The 26242-nt window shown below is 34.5% G+C and overlaps 1 protein-coding gene across 2 annotated transcripts; it reads right to left on the bottom strand.

Annotated features, from left to right (window-relative positions):
• Window positions 1–1937: 1937 nt before the first annotated feature.
• On the bottom strand, window positions 1938–23920 carry Coq3 (coenzyme Q3, methyltransferase). Of its 2 annotated transcripts, none has more exons than XM_047558975.1 (7): window positions 23762–23920; window positions 14083–14209; window positions 11785–11937; window positions 9168–9267; window positions 7104–7346; window positions 4047–4206; window positions 1938–2413 (listed from the first exon to the last, which is right to left on the bottom strand). In XM_047558975.1, the coding sequence occupies exons 1-7, from the start codon at window positions 23868–23870 to the stop codon at window positions 2229–2231; spliced, it is 1077 nt and encodes a 358-aa protein (XP_047414931.1). In that variant the 5' UTR covers window positions 23871–23920; the 3' UTR covers window positions 1938–2228. The 2 variants fall into 2 exon arrangements, with proteins under 2 accessions (XP_047414931.1, XP_047414932.1); XM_047558976.1 differs by lacking the exon at window positions 23762–23920 and adding an exon at window positions 23560–23582.
• Window positions 23921–26242: the final 2322 nt, after the last annotated feature.

The raw sequence follows: 26242 nt of genomic DNA, 5'->3' as shown, positions 1-26242 counted from the left end.
GTAGGATATAAAATCAACACACATAAATCTAATGCATTTCTATTCATAAGTGATGAATCCTCTGAAAGAGAAATGAGGAAAACCAGTCCATTCACAATAGCCTCAAAAAATAAAATAAAATAAAACTTGGTAATCAATCTAACAAAAGAGGTGAAAGATCTCTACAATGAAAACTACAGAACACTAAAGAAAGAAATTAAAGAAAACCTTAGAAGATGGAAAGATTGCTCATGCTCTTGGATAGGCAGAATTAAAATTATCAAAATGGCGATACTTCCAAAGGCACTATACAGATTTAACACAATTCCAATTAAAATCCCAATGACATTCCTCATAGAAATAAAGAAAACAATCATGAAATTCATCTGGCAGAACAAAAGAACCAGAATAGCCAAAGCAATCATGGGCAGGAAAAGTGATGCAGGAGATATCACAATAACAGACCTTAAACTCTACTATAGAGCAATAGTAACAAAAACGGCATGGTATTGGCACCAAAATAGACAGGTAGACCAAATGGTACAGAATAGAAGACACAGAGACAAACCCACATAAGTACAGTTATCTCATACTAAACAAAGGTGCCAAAAACATACAATGGAGAAAAGATAGCCTCTTCAACAAATGGTACTGGCAAAACTGGAAATTCATATGCAGTAAAATGAAATTAAACCACTATCTGAACAAAACTCAATTCAAAATGGATCTAGGAATTAGACCTAAGACCCTTCACCAAACAGAAGAAAAAGTAGGTCCAAATCTTCATCACGTTGGCTTAGGACCAGACTTCCTTAACAAGACCTCCAGAGTGCAAGAAATAAAAGCAAGAATCAATAAATGAGATGGATGCAAACAAAAAAGCTTTTTCTCAGCAAAGGAAACAATCACTAATGTGAAAAGAGATACTATAGAGTGGGAGAAAATCTTTTCCACACACATTTCAGACAGAGCACTAATCTCCAAAATTTATAAAGAACTTAAAAACTTTACAACAAAAATACAGAGAACCCAATCAATAAATGGACTAAGGGCAGACACTTCACAGAAGAAGATATACACGTGATCAACAAATATATGAAAAAGTGCTCATCATCTCTAGTAATTACAGAAATGCAAATTAAAATCACTGTAAGATTTTATCTAACCTCAATATGGCTATCATCAAGAACACAAACAATAATAAATGGTGGCATGGATGTGGGGAAAAGGCACACTCATACATTGCTGGTGGAGTTGCAAATTGGTGCAGCCACTCTGGAAAGCAGTATGGAGATTCCTCAGAAAACTTGGAATGAACCCACCATTTGACCTAGTTATCCCACTCCTGGGTTTATACCCAAAGGACTTAAAATCAGCATAATACATTGATGCAGTCACATCAATGTTCACAGCTGCTCAATTTACAATAGCTAAATTGTGGAACCAACCTAGATGCCCTTCAAATGATGAATGGATAAAGAAACTGTGGTATACATACACAATGGAATATATTACTGAGCCATAAAGAATAATAATATTATGGCATTCACAGATAAATGGATGGCATTGGAGAATATCATGCTAAGTGAAATAAGCCAATCCCAAAAAAACAAATGCCAAATGTTTTCCCTGATAATTGGATGATAAAACATAGTGGGGGGGGTGCGGTTTGCAGGTGGGGCAAGAGAAGAATGGAGGAACTTTGGATTGTGTAGAGGGAAATGGGGCAGGAGGGGGTTGGGCAAGGAAAGAGAGTGGACTAAGACAGACATTATTACCCTATGTACATGTATGATTACTTGAATGGTGTGAATTGACACTGCACAACCAGAAAAATGAAAAGTTGCACCCCATTTGTGTACAATGAATCAAAATGCAGTCTGTAAAAATAAAAATAAAAAAGGGAAAAAAAAAAACAACAGCATACATGTATGTATATACATATGGGAAATATATATGTACATGGGAGGATGTATTCTGTAAGATGAAATGAAATATGTATATCCAATTTATATAACAAAAGCTGAGGAACTTAAAAACTCTTAGATCACACAGTATCTTGATAAAACTTTTTTATCTATAGAATCCCTTGAAAGTAGCTATGAGATGATATAAAACATTTATCAAAGGATTTAGCTCTTTTATTGACCTCTTCTTCATGATTCTTTCTCAGAAGATAAATTGTATATTTTTTGCATTTGTAAACATTAGACTTTCAAGCCATAAAAACTACAGTCCTCAGAAACAATTCATTTCTTCAGCTCTTCATGCACACCTGGGCTGGTGGCAGCATTAGCAGCAGGCACTGTGTGTTCCTGTGTCATGGATTTCACAGCATGAGCTGCATAGTTAAGGCTGGTATTTTTGCTCCAATGCCAGTAACCTGAGAAGGGGTTATAGAACATTCCTGCCACAGTTTGAACTGATAGACCATCTGAAAAAAATATTAAAAAGTGTAAGTTTAATAAGTACCTTCCAACTGTCAAGCGTCTCCTTTTACTCTTCATATTAACAAAGGATTTTTTATTTAATGAGCAAAAAACACTTTGTAAACACACACAGATGATACTTCACTGTAGACTGCTACACATTCTCAAAAGCAGACTGCCTGAGTTTAAATCTCAGCCCTGATACCTACATATAGTGACTACAGGCAAGTCACTTTCTTTCTGAATCACAGTTTTCTCACATCACAGAACATTTATTACAGAACTGTTAGAAGAGATATGTGCATAAAGTAGCAGAGGGTTTGGAATATGGTAAGTATTCAATAAATATTAGCTGCTATTAGAAAATATTTTTATCAGGAGATTATCCCCATAAAGTATCAGCAAAATATTTTTTCTACTTCATTTTCAACAAAAGTATTCACAAAACTCTCTAGAACTTACTGCATTCCTAGGGACTGATAATATTCCAAGTAAAATCAATTTTATTGCTATGCTGTTACATGAATAAAAAGCATGAGAAAGACAATGAGCTCAAAAACTCAACAAGAATACCAAATGCCAACCAGGTGTGGTGGCACATGACTGTAATCCCAGTAACTTGGGAAGCTGAAACAAGAGGATTACAAATTTGAGGCCAGACTCAACAACTTAGCAAGACCCTCTGCAACTTAGGGAGACCCTGTCTCAAAATATAAAATAAAAAGGATTGAAGCTGTAGCTCAGTGGTAAAATGCCCCTGGGTACAATCCCCGGTATGGCAAAAAATAAAAAAAAAAAAAAAGAAAAAGAAAAAGAAAGCCAAATGAATGGAGAAACATGGATTACTTAACAGGAATTCAACACATAAATTGAGAGTTCACTATATGTAAAGCAGAGCAAGGCATTAAAAGAAATATAAAAAGGAGATATAATCTTGCCTTTAAGGAGCACACAGGCCAGAAAAAGGGGAAAAATAATAATAATAACCATAATATCAGGTATGGTGTAAATAATGTAAAACATAAAAAGTGACACAGAAGGGGCTGGGGAGATAGCTCAGACTGTAGAGTGCTTGCCTTGTAAGCACAAGGCCCTAGGTTCGATCCCCAGCACCCAAAAAAAAAAAAAAAAAAAAAAAAAAAAAAAGTGACACAGAAGTTCAAAACACAACTGAGTGTAGAAGAATCAGGAAAAGTATGTAAGATAAGCTGATATAAGCAGGGTTCGGTAGGGCAAACTGGGGATGTGCGACCAACATCTCATCTTTTTAAAATTTTGTTGCGGTGCTGGGGATTGAACCCAGGGCCTTGTGCTAGCGAGGCAAGCATTCTACCAACTGAGCCATCTCCCCAGCCCCCAACATCTCATCTTTAATCAAATGATGTCTAAATAGCCAGAAAGTCTTCAATAATCATCTCTTATTTGCTTACTCCTGGGTTAGGTGCCACAGGTGAGAGTGAAGTGGTATCTACTTAACTCTAACTTTAAAAAGTTGACATACTTGAGGAGATAAAACCAACATCCAAAAAAATAATAACCTGGTTAAGTAAGTGCTAGGTTATGTGATTAATAATTATAGGTGCACTTAAAAAGTTCAGTTAGGATATGAAAATTGAAAAATAAATTCTTAATACTTACTTGATTCCAGAATACTCTCTAGCTTTTCAGGTGAAACGAACTTCTCCCACATATGAGTACCCTTTGGTACAATACCTGCAATTTGCTCTGAAAAGACAATTCCCAAAGCATAGGACAGCTGTGTTTTGTTGATTGTAGTAATGAATAAAGAACCACCAGTCTAAAAGAAGCAAAATTATGTAAGGGTAAAATTGTATTGAAGTAAAATTTAAAAGGTTAGGAGAGTCAGTTAGGTAAAGCTTGGCTTACCCTTCTTCTTCCTTCCTTTTAAATAATTTAAGTACAGTTAAGATTCATAAATATGAGGGGCTAGGGCTGTAGCTCAGTGGCAGAGCACTTGTCTAGCACATGTGAAGCACTGGGTTCGATCCTGGCATCACATAAACAAATAAAATAAAGGCATGCTGTCCATCTACAACTACAAAAAACATTAAAAAAAAAAGAACTGTAATCTGAACAATTTTAAAAAAGATATATAAGTGTGAATAAAATATAATTCAACAAAATACTATTTTTTCTCTTGGGAAATCAACTACTTGAGGCAATCCACTCAGATTCACTCACTGAATCTATACTCATTGAAGGGTTTGTAACTCTTAAATATCATACATCACTGACATATTTATTTTACATATATTCTTTTGTACATATTTGTTATACAAATTCTTTTGTACATATGAAATACTTTAAATAAAATACAGAAATAAGATGCTCTTCTTTGTTATATGTCCACATTTACTTTTAACATGTCATCACTGCTTCCTCTTGGGTTCCAAGCCTGTCTAAGTTGTTTGGTACAGCACAAAGCTACACATCTTATGCATGGTGCATTGCAAGTGTTTTCAGTCCAAATAAAACATGAAGGTTTGAACATGGAAACCTTGAGGTTTGAATGTTTTTTTGTTTTGTTTTGATTTCATTTATATAAAGATTATGAAGAGATCCTTATAAGCACTTAGATGAATACAAAGCATTTAGGGACTATTTATTCTGCCATTTTTTATATACATATGGGGTGGGATGGGGAGAAGAGATAATATATCTCAAATGCCACTCCAAACCAAAAATAAAAAAGAGCAGGCCCTGAAATATCAGTGTGTGCTTTTAAACACTGAAATACTACATACTACATCATGCCAAGTTAACTTTTCTCTGTAAAACTTTAGCATTCTAAAATATCATAAGAATCATGCTGGGCACAGTAGTGCACACTTGTAACTCCAGTAATTGAGGCAGGAAGACTGCAAGTTCAAGAACAGCCTGAGCAACTAGGAAGACCATGTCACAAAATAAAAAATAAAAAGAACTGGGGATGTGCCTGGGTGGGAAAGCATCCTTAATTAAATACCCAGTTTAAAAAAAAAAAAAAAAAAAAAAGAATCACATATGGGCTCAGGGAAGGGGTAGGGGGTGGCTTGGTTGCTGAGCATGACCCTGGGTTTAGTCCCCAATACAACCAAAAGAAAATTTAAAATGTTTTAAAAATTTAAAAAAGAAATGAGTTTTAATTGGGAAATAGGAGCTAAGCCTCATAAAATTCCATGTAACAGAAAACACCAAGAAACAGACAGACAGAAGGAGAGTAAGGAGACATGGCAACTAAATGCAATACAAGAGCTTTAATAGGATCCATAATAGAAAAATGACATTAGTGGAAAAACTAATAACATTTAACAAGCTCTGTTGTCCAGTTAATAAGCATAATGCCAATGTTCATGCCTCAGTTATGTGCCAGGGGTTAAGTGCAGGTACTATGGCAAGGCAAGTGACGTTCTAGGGCACAGAACTGAAACAGGCAGTCCCTTTCAGGGTGTGCGGTGCAGTGCAGGGCTGGCAATAGAGCCTCCTTCAGTTTTATGCCCAGGCACTTCACTTAACTCACCCTAGTTCCCATCCTTATGATGTGAGTTATTAATGTAAGGTGAAAATAGTGGAAGAGAACACTATGCTATCTTTGCAATTCTTCCACAAATCTAAAATTACTACAAAATAAAATTTTTTTTAAAAAGCTTGATCTAGATATGGGCTAAGTACTTCATTCCTTTAGCTTTTGACCTTAAGGTGTTACATCTTAAATACATAAATAATAACAGCCAAAACCTTAATAGTACATTAAAGATACTTATTAAACTGGACATAGTGACACAGGCCTGTAATTCTAGCAACTAGGGAGGCTAAGGCAGGAGGATCACAAGTTCAAGGCCAGGCTAAGCAATTTATCTAGGCTCCCAGTAACTTGGTAAAGCTGTGCCTCAAAGTAAAAAATAAAAAGGGCTGGGGATGTTGCTCGTGGAAATGCCCAGTGCTCCTGAGTTCAACCCCCAATACCCAACCCAAAATTATCTTAAAAAATAATAATATAATATATATATTAAGAAAACTGGAACCACATTTAGAGGACTAAGTTTGTGGCAAATTATATAAGCATAATAAATAATGAGAACCAGATTTGGAATCAAAAGATCTAGCCTTAAGCCCTACCTAACTGCTCAGTGACTGCTGACATTTCACCAGTTTCCAGTTCTCAAAAGTCAAAGAAGATGATAAATACCTGTCTTTCCTTCCTTATCTGGTTATAGGTAAGATCAAGCAAGATAATATGTATAAAGTGATTCTTTCATAAACTGAAAACAGATTTATTTAACAAATGCTATTTAAGTAAATTCATGCTAATCACTATTTTTGTTGATTTGTAAGTATTAATCCAAATCAGTTTCTTGGTAAATTATCATATGATATCTTTACGTATTTTATCCAGACTATACTCCAGATCAGTGGGAAAATATCACTATAAATGTGTTATTTTTCCAATGTTTACCACCAATATTTTCCAAGATTCCTGAACTAATATAACACTAGAAAATCCTGCTATTGAGGGCAATCTGAGGGGCAGAAGTAATTACCAGCAGAGAGGCTATCCCCTAATCCTCGATTCTTGGTTCCTTCTCTCTTACAGTTTACCTGCTGGACTGCTAAAGTATTATCAAACATGTTAATGGTATGAATATACACATGCACTCACAAGAAAAAACAAACAAGTGATTCTGAAAGTCTTACTTTTAACACTTGACAGCAGCACTGTATAAATGTTTCTAGATCAATCACATGTTCTATAACTTCAGAAGCTATAACGGCATCAAAAGTTTCTTCCATTTCTTCCACAATCTCTTCCAGGGAACACACTCTGTACTCTATCCTCTTATCCAGGACTGGATCAAATGATTTATGGTGTTGTGCTGTTTTAATATTTTCATCTACAGGATCGATTCCAACAACTGAAGCACCTAGCCGCCCTAGAGGCTAATGGCATTAAAAAGAAGTTACTCTCAGGAAGAAAAGAGAACACAAGTTAGCAATAAAAAGCTTACCAAAAATGAAAGAAGATTAACCACAAAGTGATAATTACTGAAGATAATTTTTGTGTACATGGGTTCATATACCAGTTTCTCTATTTTGTACACAGTTCAAATTTTCCATAATAAAAAGCTTAAAAGTGAGAACAACAATCCAAGCAATAAAAACTTACATCTACATGTATATAGCACAGTATTAAATATTTGAAATGCAATAAAAGTAACATGCTACGGTAAAAACAGCTATCATTTCTAGTGACCAATTTCTTCTTTATAGTTTTTTTCTGTAACTGACCAGATTTGATTGTGTACGTATGCACATGTGGTATTAGGGGTCAAACCCAGGGTCTTATGCACACTAAGCACCCCTCTCCCACTGAGCTACATCCCAAGTCCTAGAAATAATTCTTTATAGCTAATTCTTTGTTCAGCTTTTACATCTGGACACTTCTCATGACATGCCCAAGCATTTAAATATAGGCTTAATTTTAATACACACTTGTGTAGTGTTTGTTAAACAATATTAGTCAATAAGCTAAAAGTATGTCCCATCATCTTAACCTCAGACATAACTTCTGCAATGATACACTGTACAGATGGCAGAACACACATAGTAAAATCTTATTCATTTATAATTTGTACACCACATATTCTTTTTTTTTTAAGTTGTCGGTGGACCTTTATTTTATTCATTTACATATATGTGGTGCTGAGAATTGAAGCCAGTGCCTCACACATGCTAGGCAAGCGCTTTACCACTGAGCCACAACCCAGCCCCACATATTCTTAATTTATACATATATATATATAAATTTTTTAGTTGTAGGTGGACACAATACCTCTTTTTTTAACGTGGTGCTGAGGATCGAACTCAGGCCTCAACGCATGCTAGGTGAGCACGCTACCACTGAGTCAGAACCCCAGTCCCCACATAGTCTTTTTTTTTTTTTTGGGTGCTGGGGATCGAACTCAGGGTCTTGTGCTTACAAGGCAAGCACTTTACCGACTGAGCTATCCCCCCAGCCCTCCCACATATTCTTAATTCACATATTTTAGGCTTTCTGAAGTTTTGTAATTGATGTCAAAAGAAATTAGCCCACTGCCAGGTCAGGAGCATGTTTTCTGTGCATGTGAGAACTTAACTGCACATCAAAGGCCTGTTAGTCTATCAACTTGGCTGACTATGGACTTCGACAGTACCATATTCCATTGAATCTTAATACTTTAATATTCCTTACTGTTGTTTAAAGTATTTGAAAGATCAAATCATGATGCAGTATTATAACAAAAAGTCCCCATGTTGACAGAATAAAATACAGCTGTAAGGCATAAATTTACTATAAGCTAAAGCATATATTCTTCACAGGAAGGATAACTACTCTTCCAAGTACTCTACAGCATCTAAGAAAGAATCCCACAAGTAAAGTGCTGATATGAAAAGGACAGTCTATCACTGCATTTAAATCAATAGGAACTATCTAATTTCTTAGGACAGAAAAGATCACACAAAGGTATTTGAATGAACTCTGTCCCACTTTTTATTAAAAACTACCACTACCACCACTAACAACAAAAAGTTCAGTATAAGTTTCTGAGTTTTAGATTTTTAAAAAATTTCAAAAAGCATGAATTACTTTTATAATCATGAAAATATTAACCATGCATTCTAAAAATTAATAACACTATTTATAGAAAGGATAAATAATGTACAAGTCTACTTCTCAATTTTTTTTCTCAGTTAAAAATGGCAGAAAAGCAAGTCACTTACTTCAGTTAATAATCCACCACCACAGCCAACATCAAGAATCTTCATCCCAAACAAAGGTTTTCCTAGCTGATGATTAGCAACTGTTTTCAAAAGATTGTCTCTTTTTAAAAAAATTCAAAATATATAAAAATAAATGATTAATTTTATCAATAAAAAGTCTTAAAAGCATACAGTTTTCAAGGAAAGTTAATCCCCATTTTAATAGGTTATTGATAACTTTGGATAAATCATTTTCAGCATTAAATGACATTTGATTTACAAACTATTCTAGAGAGGTAAAAGGAAAAGAAAGGAGGGGTAGGGCAGGGATCTTATGAAAATTCAAGGGAAATCAGTAGAGGAAAGGGACTGGAGGGGAGGGAGTGGGGAAGTGCTGGGAAGTGATATTGACCAAATTATACAGTTATATTGTGGCATACACAAATAAGTAACAATTGCCACCATTAGGTACAACAATAATGCAACAATTGAAAAAAATTTATAAAACATTTTGAAAAATCAAAAGTAGAAAATTTAGAGCAAAGGTCTAAAATAGAATCTAGTAGTAATTATGACTTAATTATTGCTTTAGTAATAATCTAAAGAAAAATTTTCAAAATAATCTAGATTGTTTTGATTAACCTAGTTTTATTAAAATGATTTAATTAAACTGAATCAACAGAATGAATACAAATACAAGATACCTACTATGTCATCAGTACTTATTAGATCTCTTAATCAGCAATAGGTCATTTCCACGGGAATTTTATTCAAATATTTATTGAATCAAATTGTAGCAACAGGATGGGATACAAATATGTCTACTGGCTATATCATCAGTACTTGCTAGACCACTTCAGGTCAGCAACTTAGGCTGTTTTACAAGACTTAAAGGAGAAGATAAGAGATTTATATTTACAAAAGTTGACCATATTCCCTTCTTAATTCTGTTTTTAGATCTTTTTTTTTTTTTTTTTTTTTTTTTTTTGGTTGTAGATGGACACAATACCTTTGTTTTATTTATTTATTCTTATGTGGTGCTAAGGATTGAACCCAGTTCTACCATGTGCTAGGCAGGTGCTCTACCTACCACTGAGCTATAGTCCCAGCCCTTAATTCTTTTTGTGTGTATGGGGGTTGGTACCAGGGATTGAACCCAGAAGTACTTAACCCCTGAGCCATATATCCAGTCAATTTTTTTTTTTTTTTTTTTGAGACAGGGTCTCCTTAAATTGCTTAGGGTCTCACTTTTAATTTGCCATCCTCCAGTGTCAGACTCTGAGCTACTGGGATTACAGGTGTGTACCACCACAACCAACTTTAATTCTCTTTTAATCTTCTAAATTAGTTGTATTCTCATGTATGAACATATAGGAAGATATCTAATAAAGCAAACTTATTTCTAAGATAATCATAGTAATCCTTTACCACATACACAAACATATGTACATGTGCATCTACACCTAGGTAGATACATATCTAACAGTAATGCAAAGTGAACTTTTAAATCAGACTGTACATGAATTTTAATTATATTAAAATAAATATTACATATAATAAAGATCTTTGGTTATCCTATATTGCTAATAAAATTAATTGAATTCATACAATGACATGTATAATGGTTAAGTAGATCACTTTGGAATATTATAATACACAGAAAGGACTCAACTCAAATGAAGTCCAATCCATTTTTCAAATAGCCAAAATGATTCCTCTGTATCATAATTTAGGTCATAATACTCCCCTCTGATGACTTCCAGTTGGCTGGAAAATCTAGACTTGTAACCACAGCTTGCACTGCCCTAGGTGATGTTTTACGTGGTATCTAAATAAAGATGCCTCAGTAGCTTAAATAGAGATCTCTAACTTTTTATGTATCAGAATCACTTAGAAGGATTGCTGAAACACAGATTGGTAATACCCTAGAATTGCAGGTCTGGGATGAGACCTGGGAATATGCACTTCTAATGAGTTTCTGGGCGATACTGATGTTTGCTGGTCTAGGGCCTGCGCTTTCAGAACCAGACATCAACATTTCTGTTTTTTTCTACCTTAATTCAGAAATCCACAAATTCAGTGATAATATTTTCCTTTTTGCTGCACTGATTCAAGATGAACAAGCAAAAACGAATCAGAAAGTTCCTTTAGAGTAGACTCTGAGTATGATATTGTGTGATTACATCTGTCTTACCAGCAGCTCAAGTGTTTAATGAATAAATAAGTGGACAGAAGATCAAATCAACTATTTTTTAAATGCAGTCCCTGATGGTCTCTGGCCTTGCTTTATCTCCCACAGCAAACGTGTAGTCTGAAGCACATTCATGGACTGAAAGTCACAGCAGGTAAGTAGCTATAAAATGGCCTTGATGAGCTAGTGCATTAGCTCCCTTTTATAAGAATTAATTCTAATTAACTGATATATCCAAAAATGCTCCAAGTTGAGTTATGGAAGCTACTTAGACTTTAGGTAATGTTACTAAAAATGAATGGTTTCAAATGGTGAACCCTGAGGAGAATGTCCCTAATTTAAAATGTAGAATTTTGAACCGAAGTATAAAACAAGATAAAAATGAATCCAAAACAAGACTAGTTCTTGAATTGCATTTTAAAAGACACAGAGTTTCTATAATGTTACCTAATAAATGGCACCCTCAGGTCATTCATAGAATGAAGAGGGGCATATACTCCTTGTTCATCCCACCACTTGTGAGCCAGGGCCAGGAAGGTTTTTACCTCACTGCTGTCAACTGTGGATTGTGAAGTACTATACAGTCTTGTCCAAGGGTACCTAAGTGGTGAAAACAAAGACCAAGGCAAATAATGCTATTTTTAAAAAATGTAATATGGGATAAATTGTGTAGAAAGATATTTATAATTTGTTAGATTCTAAATACATAGATTGCTCAATTTTGATGCTTTAAAATCAAGTTTTATTAGAATTGCACTACTCATATATATATTTGCCTTTGCTTTCAAACTAAATTACAACTAAAAATGGAACTTTATAAAACTTGGCCTTCTGGGTCTCATCTAATAAAAAGCTACATTTATATAACCTTTATTAAAAGCCAAGTACATGTCATCTCACTTCTACAGACAACTCTACAAGGAAGGTACTACGATTATTCCCAACTGACAGATCAGAAAAGAAAGGCTGAGAGAGATTAAGAAAGAGTGAAGCCAGGCTTTGAATACAGGTGCCTCCACCTTCTTTACTCCATTTCTCCTGCTATCATCAAGTACAAGCTCCCATTATCGCTGAACTACTGTCCTAGCTTTTTCTAATCAGTATGGGTACTCCCTACCTCATCCCTTTCCAATTTGTTCTCCATGATGCATAGAGATTGATTATTCCAAAATATTAATCTGATTATGGTATTTTTCACATAAAATGTTTCTATGGCTTCCCAGTATCATTAGGCAAAAGATTAAAATCCTTTAGTATGGTTTATAAAGCTCAGAATTATTTGGTTGCCAGTTTGCTCCCTCTCCAAACTCACCTCCTCTAATTCTCTTTATCCTCTCTACTCTAGTCACGTGGGTCTTTTTTCAGTTCTTTGAACTGGCTATGCTTGCTCTTTCATCAGGCACTTTGCATATATTGTTCTAGAATATTCTTCCCACATCCCTGATTTCCTCCTCATCCATCAAACTCTTAGTTTAAATGAAATGTCATCTATGAAATCTTCCTTAATCCTCAAAGTTGGGTCAAGTTTCCCTATTTCAACTTCATTGTACTTCCTCCTGTGGTTGTAGAATTATTTAGTCATACCTGTCTCCCCACTAGACCATAAGCACTATGAAAGGCAGGCATGAACTGTCTCACCATTTATTCTTAGTGACTAGTACAGTTTCTAAAACATAGTTGATGCTCAAGAGACATTTGCCAAATAATAGAAGAAAAAGGCCTAGAAACTATCATTCACCTAACATTTAAAAAACATTTTTTTTAGTTGTCAATGGACCTTTATTTATTTATATGTGGTGCTGAGAATTGAACCCAGTGTCTCACACACAATAGGCAAGTGCTCTACCACTGAACTACAACCCCAGTCTCTCAGCTAACATTTTTAATCAAATAAGATCAAACAGAGACTAAACAGCAATTAGATAGATACTACACTGAGTCATAGTGCAGTATAGAAAAGTACTCCAAAATTCTGCTTGTGTTGCTAAGTCAGAAAGGTAATGCCCTCCAATTTGTACTGCTTTTCTCAGTTACATATGGAGGACACATTCTATGTTCTTTATTCCTTTTTTTTTCTTTTTAAGATTCAAATGCCATTTTTCTTTAATATTATCTTAGGAATATTGATCTCCTTTTCCATACTTAATGCATACCTTAGTAATCAAGAACTAATTAACAGTAACAGTGAGTTCAGTTGAACAAGAATGGTTTCACACACACACACCCAATCTTGAAAGATCTCTTTTAAAAAGAAAAGGAGCATCCACTTAGAAATCAGAGCTCATCTTAAGCAATTATTTTTCATAAGGTTAGAAATTGGTTTACAAAATATAAATCCAGAAAGTCATTACTTTGATTCATTCTTACTACCTACAATGTATACTTATCCACCCTTTCATATTTGCTTCTGATTTTAAGCAATGCATTTTGTTCTGGTAAGAGGATAATATAAGGGAGTAAAAATACTTCTCCAAATAATATGGTCTTCTATGAAAATTCAAAGCTATCTCTGAATTTGGATGAAAGACATGTACTAGCTATATATTTTAACTTTCCTGTGAACTTGAAATTTTCCAGATCTAAAAGTTAAAAGAAAATAAATTACTTAAGAATATTTAAATAAAAGCTACTTTAATCAAAATACACAAACTATTGCAAACTAACCAAGTTAATTAAACAGAATCAATACTAAACTACTATAGCATATAATTATGTAAATTTTGCCAGAGTAATAAACAAACTCACCTGTAACTGTTTATTCTATTCAAACAGGAAAAGGTCATCCTATAGGATTTGAACCACATGGTTTTGTATTCATTGAAAACCCATGGTTTAATTTGTAGAGTCCAACTGGGTTGAGTCTCTGAATAAACTGGGGAAAAAAATTAAATGTCTAGAGAAAAGCATTGCACATTAAGAATTCCTGATACGGATTTAACTGAAGAAATTCCATTTTATATGGTAATCTTACGTTACAATACAATTGTGTTTTTTCAATTACAAAGGAGTTTTTTTCTCAATTTTAGATTTTACTTGAAAAACAAAATAAAGGTCTTGTTCTCTGCCATCTAATTCTATCCAGATATTCCTGAAATTACAATTAGCAAAACTAAGTAAAAGCTTCTCAGGCCATTAGCTTTTGCATTTACATTATATTGCACAAAATGACAAAAAATGATGTTTGAATACAAACTGTTACCTTTTAAACCAGGATAACATTAATTCTGAGGTTCAGATTCTGTCAATTCCATGTAAGTGACACTAAATGGATTTTTACATATGCTTAACACTGTTTACAGAGAGGGAGATAAAAGTGTGTGTGTGTGTGTGTGTGTGTGTGTGTAGCTAAAATAAACAGTCTATATGTTCGAATTCACATAGGGACTTGTTTTATGAATCAGTTATTTTGCTGCAGAACATATTTAGGCAAAGAAGACTTCTAACAAAATTATCAGAAATGGAGAGTGATATTATATCATGATAACAGGAACAATCCACCAAGAAGATAGCCCAATTCTAAATGTATATGTACAAAACAATGGAATTTCAAAACAAAGCTGAAATTGACAGAACTGAAGGAGAAATAAATCTATAACTATACTAGAAGATTTCAACATCCCTCCTTTAATAATTGGTAGAACCACTAGACAGAAAATCATCAAGGATATAAATGAATTAAACATCATCAACCAATAAAATATAACTGAAATTCATGAAACACCCAAACTGCTAAACAATGTATATTTTTTAAACATGCATGAAGCATTCATAAATATAAACCATATCCTGGAACATAAAACAAGTCTTCACAACTTTAAGAGATTTGAAATCATACAAAGTATGTTTTTGACTATAAAAAAAGTATGTTTTTGACTCTACCAGAATCAAACTCAAAACCTATAACAGAAAGATAACATGAAATTTAACAAATGCATAAGTTAAGGACAAAATCCCAGAGAAATCAAAAAACAATGAACCAAATGAAAATAAATATATCATACATAAAACTGTGGATGGTTTTAAAGCAGTACTTGGGAAACTTATAGCACTAAAACATTAATATTAAAAAAGTTCTCAAATCAACAATCTAAATTTTATCATTAAGCTATGAAAAACAGAGCAAAATAAACCCAAAGCAAACAGAAAGGAGGAAATGATAAAAGTAGAAATAATAACACTGAAAACAAAACAAAAACAGGGCCAATAAATCAAACCTAAAGTTAATACATTGCAAGGATCAATAAAATTGATTAACCTCTAGCAAGACTGACAAAGAAAGACCTAAATCACAAATATTATGAATTAAAGAGGGTCTATTACTACAGACCTGGCAGACATTAAAAGGATGATGAGGTAATACTACAAACTACAGAAATTCTACAATTAGACAAAATGGAATAATTCCATGAAAACCACAAACAATCAAAACTCATGTAAGATGAAAGAGAGAACATGAAAAGTCATATAATCACTAAAGAAATTGAATTCATAGTTAAAATGCTTCTGAAAAATAAATAACCAGGCTTCGATGGCTTCACTGGCAAGTTCCACTGAACACTTGAAGAAGAAATAAAGACCAATTCTATGCAACATCTTCCAAAAATACAAGAGAGACATTTCTCAGCCTATTTTATGAAAACAGTATTACTCTGATATAAAAAACAAAGATAGTACAGCAAAGAGAACTACAGAGCAATTTCTCTCACTAACAGATACAAAACTCTCAACCAATATTAGCAAACAGAATTTAGCAATATATAAAAAGAATTATACGGTACAATCAAGTGGGATTTATTCTAGTAGTCATGCAAAATCAATCAATATAGAAATAGAATACAGAAATACAGAAATCAATATAGAAAATCAATCAACATAGTCAATCACAGTCACAATCAAAAGAAGAAAAACCACATAATCCCACTGGTTGATATAGACAAATCAGTTTACAAAATTCAGACCCACTTATAAAAAAAACTCGTAGCAAACTAAGAATAAAAAGGAATAAAAGGGAAAATATTTCACAAAGCTAGAAAATACTATAGCTCACACTGTACCTAATGGTGAAAGATTAGGTATGCTCCTCCTAAAATCAGGAACAAGATAGGCATATCCCTTCTCACCACACTTACTAAACAGTATTGCCAAGTCTTATCCAATGCAGTAAGGAAGGAAAAGGAAGACATATAGAATGGAAAGAAAGAAATTAAACTGTTTCTGTTATCTATGTAGGAAACTCCAAGCAATCTTTTTTTTTTTTTTTTTTTTTTTTGTGGTGCTGAGGATTTGAACCCAGGGTCTTGTGCTTTCGAGGCAAGCACTCTACCAACTGAGCTATATACCCAGCCCATCCACGCAATCTTTAAAAAAAAAAGTTCCCAGAATTAAAAAGCAAGTTCAGTCAAGGCAAAGATTACAAGGTCAATATACAAAAAACATCAATCATATTTCTATATATTTTTGTCAGTAAAAATTATAAACTGTACATACTTAAAAGTATGCAATTCAATAAGTTTAGGATTTTTATACACTCCAATGAATAGGCAGAGATTGTCAGATTGGATTTAAAAAGACCAACTATGTACTATCCAAAAGATAATCATTTCAAATATGAAGCCACAAATAGATTTAAAGTAAAAGAATTGAGAAAGTATCCCATGCAGACATGAATTAAAGGAAAACTGGAAAGACTAAATTAATATCAAGTCGAGTTTGAAAAAATATTATCAAGGAACAGTGGAGAGATTACATAATGACCAAGAGGTCATGTCACCAAGAGCACATAATAATCTGAAATTATAGGTACATGATAACAGAACATCATAGCACATGAAGCAAAACCCAAAAAGTAAAATAGACAAGTCCATGATTACAGCTGAATATTTTAACACTTTCCTGTCAGAGATTGCTAGAAAAACTAGACAAAAGAGAAACTGTACAGTTATAGAAGACTTGCATGTAACACCATTCATCCTATTTACATTTTTTATTTAATAATAGTAGGATTTGTATCTTTTCCAAATGGAGAGCAGTCGCTAAGATAGCCATTGTCGAAGGCTATATAACAAGTCTCAGCAAATTTAAAAGTATCGAAACAATACAAAGTATGTGATTTGATCACAAAGGAATATCTTAGAAATCAATGAGAAAGGGCTGGGGATATAGTTCAGTTGGCAGAGTGCTTGCCTTGTATGCACAAAGGCCCTGGGTTCAATCCCCAACACCATTAAAAAAAAAAAAAAAAGAAAACTAGAAATCAATGAGAAAGATACCCTGAAAATCCCCAAATAATTGGAAATGGAACAATGTACTTCCAAATAACTCAGAAATGAATTATAATGGAAATCCTAAAATATTTTTTGAATAATCTATTATGTTTTAAAGATATTTAAAAATATGAAAATATTTATTATGTATACATTATCATTACTAGTATTCTTCATTCTTATACATAAATCCAAATGGAAATTTTCCTCCTGCCTAAAAAAATCTTTGTGTTCTCTCTCTCTCTCTCTCTTGCTCTCGCTCTCGCTCTTTCTATCCCTCTTTCCTTTTGTGTACTGGGGATTGAACCCAGAGTCTCACACATGCTAGGCAAATGCTCTGCACTAAGCTATATTCCCAATCCTCATCCTCTCTTTTTTTTTCAAGCAAAATTTATTTATTTTTTATTTATTTATTTATTTTTAACTTATTTTTATTGTAAACAAATGGGATACATGTTGTTTCTGTTTGTACATGAAGTAAAGGCATAACATTTGTGCAATCATACATCTACATAGGGTAATGGTGTTTGATTCATTCTGTTATTTTTTCCTTCCCCCCACCCCTCCCACCCCTATATTTCTATATATTAACAATGAACAACTGTAAAGCAAAATTTAAAATTCTATATCATTTAAAATCATTCCCAAAAGGATGAAGTACTTTCAGTGTTGTATAAATCTAATGAAAACACATATAGGACCTGTACCTGTATACTTAAAATTATAAAATGCTAATGAAAGAAATCAAAGATGATCAATAAAGGTGGGACATATCAAATTCACTGACTGGAAGATACAACACAGTGAAGATATCAGCCCCTCCCCAATTGATCTATATACATTTACCACAATTCCGAAAATCCAAGTTTTTATAAAAAACACAGACAAGTTAATTTCAAAATTTAAATGGAAAGGCAAAAGAAACAGAATAACTAAAACACCACTGAAAAAGTGGTGAAAAAACACCACTGAATCATCCCACCCAATTTTAGGCCTTACTAGAGAGTCAATCAAGACAGTGTGGTATTGGAAGAGGAACAGACACACAGATCAACAGAACAAAAAGAGCCCAGAAATAAATCAACAAAACTCACCCAAATGATTTTTGACAATGCTATAAAAGCAATTCAATGGAGGAAGGAGTCTTTTCAATAAATGGTGTTGTAATAGCTGGTCTATAAGGCAAAAAAGAAAACCTCAAGCTGAATCTCACATCTTACAAAAAGAGGAACTCAAAATGGATCAGTGCCACCAGATACAGTGGCGCATACCTGTAATTCCAGCGGCTCAGGAGGCTGAGGTAGAAGGATTGAAAGTTCAAAGTCAGCCTCGGCAGTTTAGTCAGGCCCTAAGCAATTTAGTGAGACCCTGTCTCAAAATAAATAATTATAAAAGAGCTAGGAATGTGGCTCAGTGGTTAAGTGCCCCTGGGTTCAATCTCCAGTACCAAAAAAGGAGAAAGAAAAAAAAAAAAATCAATGACAAGTGCAAAATTGTAAAGCTTCTTGAAGAACAGGAGATAATCTTCAAGACTTAAGAGTTAAGCATATAGTTCTTATACATAATAACAAAAGCACAATAAAAGAAAAGAAAAAATTGATTAAACTGGATTTAACAAAAATTAAAAGATTTTGTTCTGAAAAAGAATTTAGTAGGAAAAAGAAAAAACTTGAAGAGGAGGAACTATATGTATGTCTGACAAAGAACTTGTAACCAAAATATTTAAGGAACTTTTAAAACTCAATAGCGAAAAACAAAACAACCCCCAAAAGCAATTCAATCATTAAAAGGGTGTAAGAATTGTAAAATGGGCATAAAAAGACATGGACACTTCATCAAAGATGTTAAGACACAAATCAGCAAATAAAGAGATATTCAATATTAACAGCCATTAGGGTAATGCAGATGAAGTTGCAGTATGACACTACCACAGACCTATCCAAATGGCTAACACTGGGGCTTCGAGTGTAGCTCCACATACAGCGCTTGCACAAGGATCCAGTTTCTTTTTGTTTTTGTTTTTTAACTTTTTAAAAAATTTTTAGATGTTGATGGACCTTTATTTTACTCATTTATTTTTATGTGGTACTGAGAATAGAACCCAGTGCCTTTCACATGCTAGGCAAGCGCTCTTCCACTGAGCCACAACCCCAGCCCAAGGCTCCACTTTTAATCCCCTACACTGAGAAGAAAAAAAAAAAAGAAAGACCCCCCCCACCAAAAAAAAGGCTAAATTTTAAAATCCTGAGATTACCAAGTGTGGGTTAGGATATGAAGCAACTACATCTTTTATGTATTGCTAGTGGGAATGAAAGATAGTATAGCCACTCTAGAAAGTGGTTTAGCAGTTCCTAATAAGGTTAAATAAATATACATTTACCATAAAATTCAGCATTTGTACTCCCTGTGCAATTTATCAGAAGTGAAAACTATGTCCCTATAAAACCTGTAATAAATGTTCATTGCAGTTTTATTTATAAGATCCGCAAACTGAAAACAACAAAAATATACTATAAAAGGTGAATAGCTAAACACCCCGTGGTATATCCACATCTTGAAATACTACTCAGAAATAAAAAGGAATGGACTATTAAAACATGCAAACTTGTATTTCAAGGGTATTCATGCTGAGAAGAACAAAACTCACATTCAAAAGGTATATACTATACAATTCATTTTATATAATACTTTTTTTTTAAGACAGAAAATTGTTGCTCAGTGCCTTGCACAAGCTAGGCAAGTGCTCTACCACAGAGCTATGTCCCCAGTCCCATATTGCTTTTGAAATGATAAAATTACAGTCATGGAAATAGGTTAGTGATTGTCAAGGATTAAGGTTGGGGGTAAGGTCTGACTATAAAGGAGTAGCACTAGGAAGTTGGTCATTCTGTATCTTGATTGTGGTGGTTGTTAAACAAATCTACACATTTGATAAATTACATTTTTTCTGCCGCTCTCTCACACATGCACACAAACACACACACACACACAATAAATGTATACAGAGGTGGCAAGATCCAAATCAGGTTTGTAGTTTAGTTAACAATATACTAATGTTGATTTCCTGACCTTGATAATGCACTAAGGTTATGTAAGTTGTTATCACCAAGAACCAAGCAAAGGATATGTGCATATACTCTACTATTTTTACAACTTCTTGTCAGTCTTATTTCAAAATAAAAAAAGTTTTTAAAAATGAACAAGGACAAAAAAATATACTACAAGATGTCTCTATTATCCCTGACTATAGTCATCCAGGTTCTCTCTATACAGGCAACCAATATCACAAGATTTGTTTGAAGCTTCCAGAAATATTTTATACATATGCAATCTTTACCATATATCAAATTATTTCATTTTACACAAAGTATAGCAGTATATACACAATCTTCTGGATCTTGCTTTTCATCTAACGAAGTATCTTGAAGATTGTTTACTAACGTTGTCTAAGGAGTCCACCCCACAGCTTTTTTAAAAAATTAAGGGTTGCATGGTCATCCATTGTATGACTATATCTGAATTTATTTAGGCAGGCCCCTATTAACAGACATTTAAGTTATTTCTCCTATGCTATCATGAAGCTGAATTAGGTAATTTCTTATGTGTGTGAGAGTACCTACAGGTAAAAATTCTGAGAATTACATCTGAGTGCATGTGCATTTGTGAGTAACCACATGGATACACATTAAGCCAGTTAACAATCCTGTGGGTAACACATGGGAGTGTCCAGCACCTAGTTTTCCCACATTGTCATCCATACAACATGTTAATCAAAGCTTTTACTTTTACTAATCCAATTGGTGTAAGTGGTATAGCAATGCAATTTTATCAAGGGTGAAGTTAAGTATCATTTCTTTAGTATAAAGTTCATTTATATTTCATGTTTTGACTTTTGGTAGTCTCTTCACATTTTTCTCTTGACCACTTTATTATTTATTCGTTTTATGTTTTTTCAGTAGGCCATTCACAGCATGGCCCAAATCCATTACAGTGTTCTAAAAAAAGGGGAGAGTGCTTGTACTTCTAGGTTTTTGCTCATGTTATTTCCTCTTTCCCAACTCTTTCTGGTCTACCTTTTAAGACTCAGTTCACCACCTTATGTCAGGCATAGTAGCACACAACTGTAATCTCAGTGACTTGGGAGGCTTAGGCAAGAGGATCACAGTACCCCAGTACCACAAAACACCTCCTTTATGACTTTGGGTAGGTAAATGAGATATTATTAAAGAATTATATAAACTATATATATAGATGAGGAAATATGAAGTATTTTTATAAAATTGTGCCTCACAGAATTTAATAGTATCTGCACTCTGATACTCCTTGACCCTCCTCTGATCTCTTTTTCTGGAAAAAGAATCTCTTACTCATCAGTATTGCTAGAATTCTCAAGAGCTTTAAAAGCCACCTTATCACAATTGAAAGTGACCAACTGAGTATGTATTAATAGAATGCAACCAATTCCTTTCCTAATTTGAATTCTGGTATTTGAGATTTTAAAAGGAATGGGATGAACTTCACTTAATTCACTCAAAAGTCATTTATAGCAGACTCCAAGCTGACAGTTAATAAGACAGGCAACAGACTTTACCCTGCCAACACTTTTTATTTTTTTTCCCCCAGCAATCAATTCCTGTCTGGGTTACTCTTAAGTTTGGAGCCCAAACTTGCCTGCCTCCATCTCAGCTGCAGTGTTTCTTTAGAAAACATTTAAGTCGGATCACAGCTCCTTCAATAATTCCCACTGTCCTCAGGACAATCAACCTCAAGAGGCTTCATGAACTCGGCATGACCTAAAAGGTCTCATCTTACTTCTTACCACTCCTTGTCCCTCACCTCCAGCTCTCCATCCCCATACTTTTCAAGGAACAATGCAGTTTCCCACAAATCTTTGATTCTCAAGTTTGTCTTTTGGCTTCTCCAACCGCTTCTAAAACTATCCGACTCTTTCAAGACAGTTTCTCTCAATGTCTTGTTCAGAAAGTTTTCCTGATCCCAAATATAGATTAGATGCTCCTTCACCCTCAGCCCGAATTTGGAAATGACTTTTCTTCCCCTTAATTTGATTACAAAAAACGTTTATTGAAAGTTTGGAACAAGAAAAGTATATAATGTATGATAAAATGATTGAAAAGCACCTACTCCACCACAGGCAATCACTGCTAAAATTGAGATATATATTTCCAAGTTCATAATACATGCTGATTTGTACCTTACATTCTTTTTTTTTTTTTTTTGGGGGGGGGGGTGCTGGGGATCGAACCCAGGGCCTGTGCTTGCAAGGCAAACACTCTACCGACTGAGCTATCTCCCCAGCCCCTGTACCTTACATTCTTAAAAGTATATTCTAATTATTTCCTGCGTACAAGTGGATTTACATTGTTCTTATTTTTCACTGTTTGAGAATACCAACTATCAACTCTATTTGTAGGCGATTTTCCATTTTCTTTATTCATTATATCTATCCCGATCTTGGTTCTATCTTAATTTTAAAAAAAACAGATCGTTTATGTGTCATTCATTTTTTAATTCCCAGGGCCTACAATTCCTATTATACAGTATTTGTTAAATGGGTTTCATGTAAACGACGAACTTAACTCAATAATTCGACTGTCATATACAAGCACCAAAGCAGTTAGTTATTTTCTTGACCTTATTCGCAAATAGTCTGCTGAATGAATCTATTAATCAAAAAGTAATACAGCTGTCTTAAATTCTGGATAAAGGGGCAAGACGTGTGCAAACAAAATATTGATACAATGCTACGTATAACTACGAAAGACCGGCTGATGTGTCTTTTTCACCCTTGCAAAGGAAGGAAGCACGACCTTGAGGCTCCAGTAATACATAGAGTGGATGGACACTCCTGTGGTCAGGAGCTTAATTAGAATGAGAGAAAGGTCGTCGGATACGTGGAGGCCGCACGCCCGCTGCCCTCTCCCCGGCCACCGCCACTAACACCTTAGCTTTTTCTCGGCCTCTGGAACAATGAGCAGGATAACCCAATCCTGGTGTTCAACGCAGAGCAAGTCAGGTGCCAAGCTGCAGATTTTGCGTTGAACCAGCGGGGAGCCCAGCGACAGCCCACCGTCCCGCCGCGCCTGCGCAGAACTTCCAGGCCCCCACGGTGGGCTGCGTCAGGGATTTCCGCACATACTCACCCGCCCACGAAATTAGGCGAAGACGATCTGACTGCGTACCCCTGCACCCAGACCCAAACACTCTTAAAAAGCGACCCCCGGAGGAGCTCAGCTTCCGGCCTCCCCACATAGTGACGAAGGGTCCCTCTCCTTTTCCGGTTCCTCTCGAGAAAGATCCCCAATAGAAAGGTTCTGAGACGCACTCTCGCCATCTGCTGCCGACTTCTATTATTTTCATCAACGTGTCGCAAGTTTTTTTGAACACTTAGAAAATTGTGAATGAAAATGACACTATAAAGTGTTTCGAGTAATATAAACGATCGTCTCCTGTATAACCTCTATTATGACTATTCCTGTATAACAACCCCAAACCTCATGGTCATAGTTAAGTATAAAATCATGCCACTTCTTTGTGCTATTATCTTTTATTCCCTTGTTCTATCCTGTATTTAACAAATGTCTCCCCAAGGACATTTATCTCCTTATAAGACACACCCTAATGTTTAAAATCACGAATAAGTATGGAAATATTTCTTCCCTACGAGTAGTAGTTTCTCTTTCAAGGTACTCAAATATCAGAGGGCCAGGAGAGTCAATTTGCTGTGTTTTGTCCTGGGGCTTGAACCCAGTGGTGTTTTACTACTGAGACCCCAGCCCTTTTTATTTTTCGAGACAGGACCTTGCTAAATTGACCAGGCTAGCCTAGAACTTGTCATCCTCCCTTCTCAGCCTCCAGCGTCGTTGGGATTACAACTGTGTTACCATCTCCAGCCCAGTGTCCAAATTTTAGATTTCTGCAAATGACCCAGCATCCTGGACAGGATAAACATGATGTATCCGAAGACTGTTCAGACTTGGCAAACTTCTTCATGTGGAGCCAGGAACAGTGGTAACATTTTACTTTTAAATGTACAAAAGGCCTTTCTTTGGAGGATGATAAATTTTCAACACTTAAGGTAAAAAATTTATTCTATTATCAGGTAGATTCAAATAAGTAAAGGTTCTCCCAAGGGGTTGTTTATTACTCAGGAATAGTCTTTCACCTGTGACTCCTGAGATAAATAAAACATTTGACCTCCTCTTAATAGTGGTTTCAGGTTTTTCTGCTGCTACGTCCCAGAGCTCCTCTCAGATTTATGACCATATCTCCAAACGAAGTCAGAAAGCTCTGCACAAAATTTAGCATGTATTATGCACATTTTTTGGAGTGACAGATTGAAGGAAAAACCAAAGTGCAAATAGGAACTTAAAGTTCTAAGGGTTTTATTTGCACCATACCATACTGGATTTCAGACCCTTCCCATTTCAACAAAGGTGATCAATGATTTGCCTTGATAGGAAGCAATGGGTTTTTGAATCACCAGAACTAGTTTGGCCCAGATATGCAGAAGAGGGTTATGGTAATTTTTCCCACAAACTTGAACAAAAGTTTTTTCCAGTGATCCTAAACCTCGGTTGTGTTGGAAATAAAGTTGTGGTGTTGGCTGTATTGCAGCATATCATCTGTGCTGGGCATATTTTCCAGACTATCCCTAAGTCTCACCCTGTTGTAAACTAGAGTTAATTTTCCTATTTTTCTAGAAAATTCTAATACCCAGTATTTCATAATTTGGTTTTATAATTTTATAGTACATAATAAAATTTTAAAAAGTGCTTCTTTAACAGTTTAAAAGTTTTATTCTTTTGAAATAATAACTACTACATCCACTCTATTGAACCGGTTTTCACACTCAAAGTTCTGCATAAATTGGTAATTTAAAGTAAGTGTATCACAATTTGCACTATCACAAACAGAATGTGACAGATTTAACCAATGTGTGTTTACAGGAAAACTATGATACCAGATAAATCTTTATAATACAAATGTAATTCATAGTATGTGCATAATGTAAGATCTAATAAAAGCTCACTTTTGCTTTTAGATTTTGGACCCTACAATCATATTCTACTTAAAACTGAAGAACTTAAGGGCCAGAAAAGATCATCTAATTTCTTCCTTATGCAGCCAAAGAAATAGAGGCTGACAGTAATTTAGTGATTTTCCTAAATACATGAAGTTAGCAGAGCCAGGTCAATCCAATAACTCTAATGCTACTTCCATATTTATACTCAGTACATTTTAGAAATTTGAATAAATTAAGTTTATGTAGGAGGAAAAAAAACAGTTTAAATGTAAAGGTGTCCATAGGCAATATTATAGGAACTTTGGGCCCACCACATGTAAATATTTCCGAATAAAAATTTTAAAACTCACTACCATTACACTTCATGTGTTTCTTTGAAGCAGCAAAATAATTCACACTAAAAATGAACTATGGGAAATTTACCTACATAATACCATTAGAAAAATGTTAATAAAAGACAGACTAGAATGGCAGAAAACACGTACACTAATGAGATTCCACACCAATCTTTATTTATGTTTTTTGGGCCTGAGACAAATCTTATAATTACCTCTTCAGGATTACACTTTATTCTCTTAATGGTGTGGTTTACCCTCCA

This window comes from Sciurus carolinensis, chromosome 7 (genome assembly GCF_902686445.1).
Source record: "Sciurus carolinensis chromosome 7, mSciCar1.2, whole genome shotgun sequence".
NCBI classification, from domain to species: Eukaryota; Metazoa; Chordata; class Mammalia; order Rodentia; family Sciuridae; genus Sciurus; species Sciurus carolinensis.
This window is presented reverse-complemented; position numbering and strand designations above follow the sequence as displayed.

Excerpts from the sequence above, each read along its gene's own strand:
- Coq3 (XM_047558975.1), bottom strand. The coding sequence starts at position 23,870 with ATGTGGGGAGGCCGGAAGCTGAGCTCCTCCGGGGGTCGCTTTTTAAGA. Across the intron at positions 14,210-23,761 it reads TCGCCTAATTTCGTGGGCGG|TTTATTCAGAGACTCAACCC; the intron begins GTGAGTATGTGC and ends TTTTTTCCCCAG. Across the intron at positions 7,347-9,167 it reads GTGGTGGATTATTAACTGAA|CCTCTAGGGCGGCTAGGTGC; the intron begins GTAAGTGACTTG and ends TAATGCCATTAG.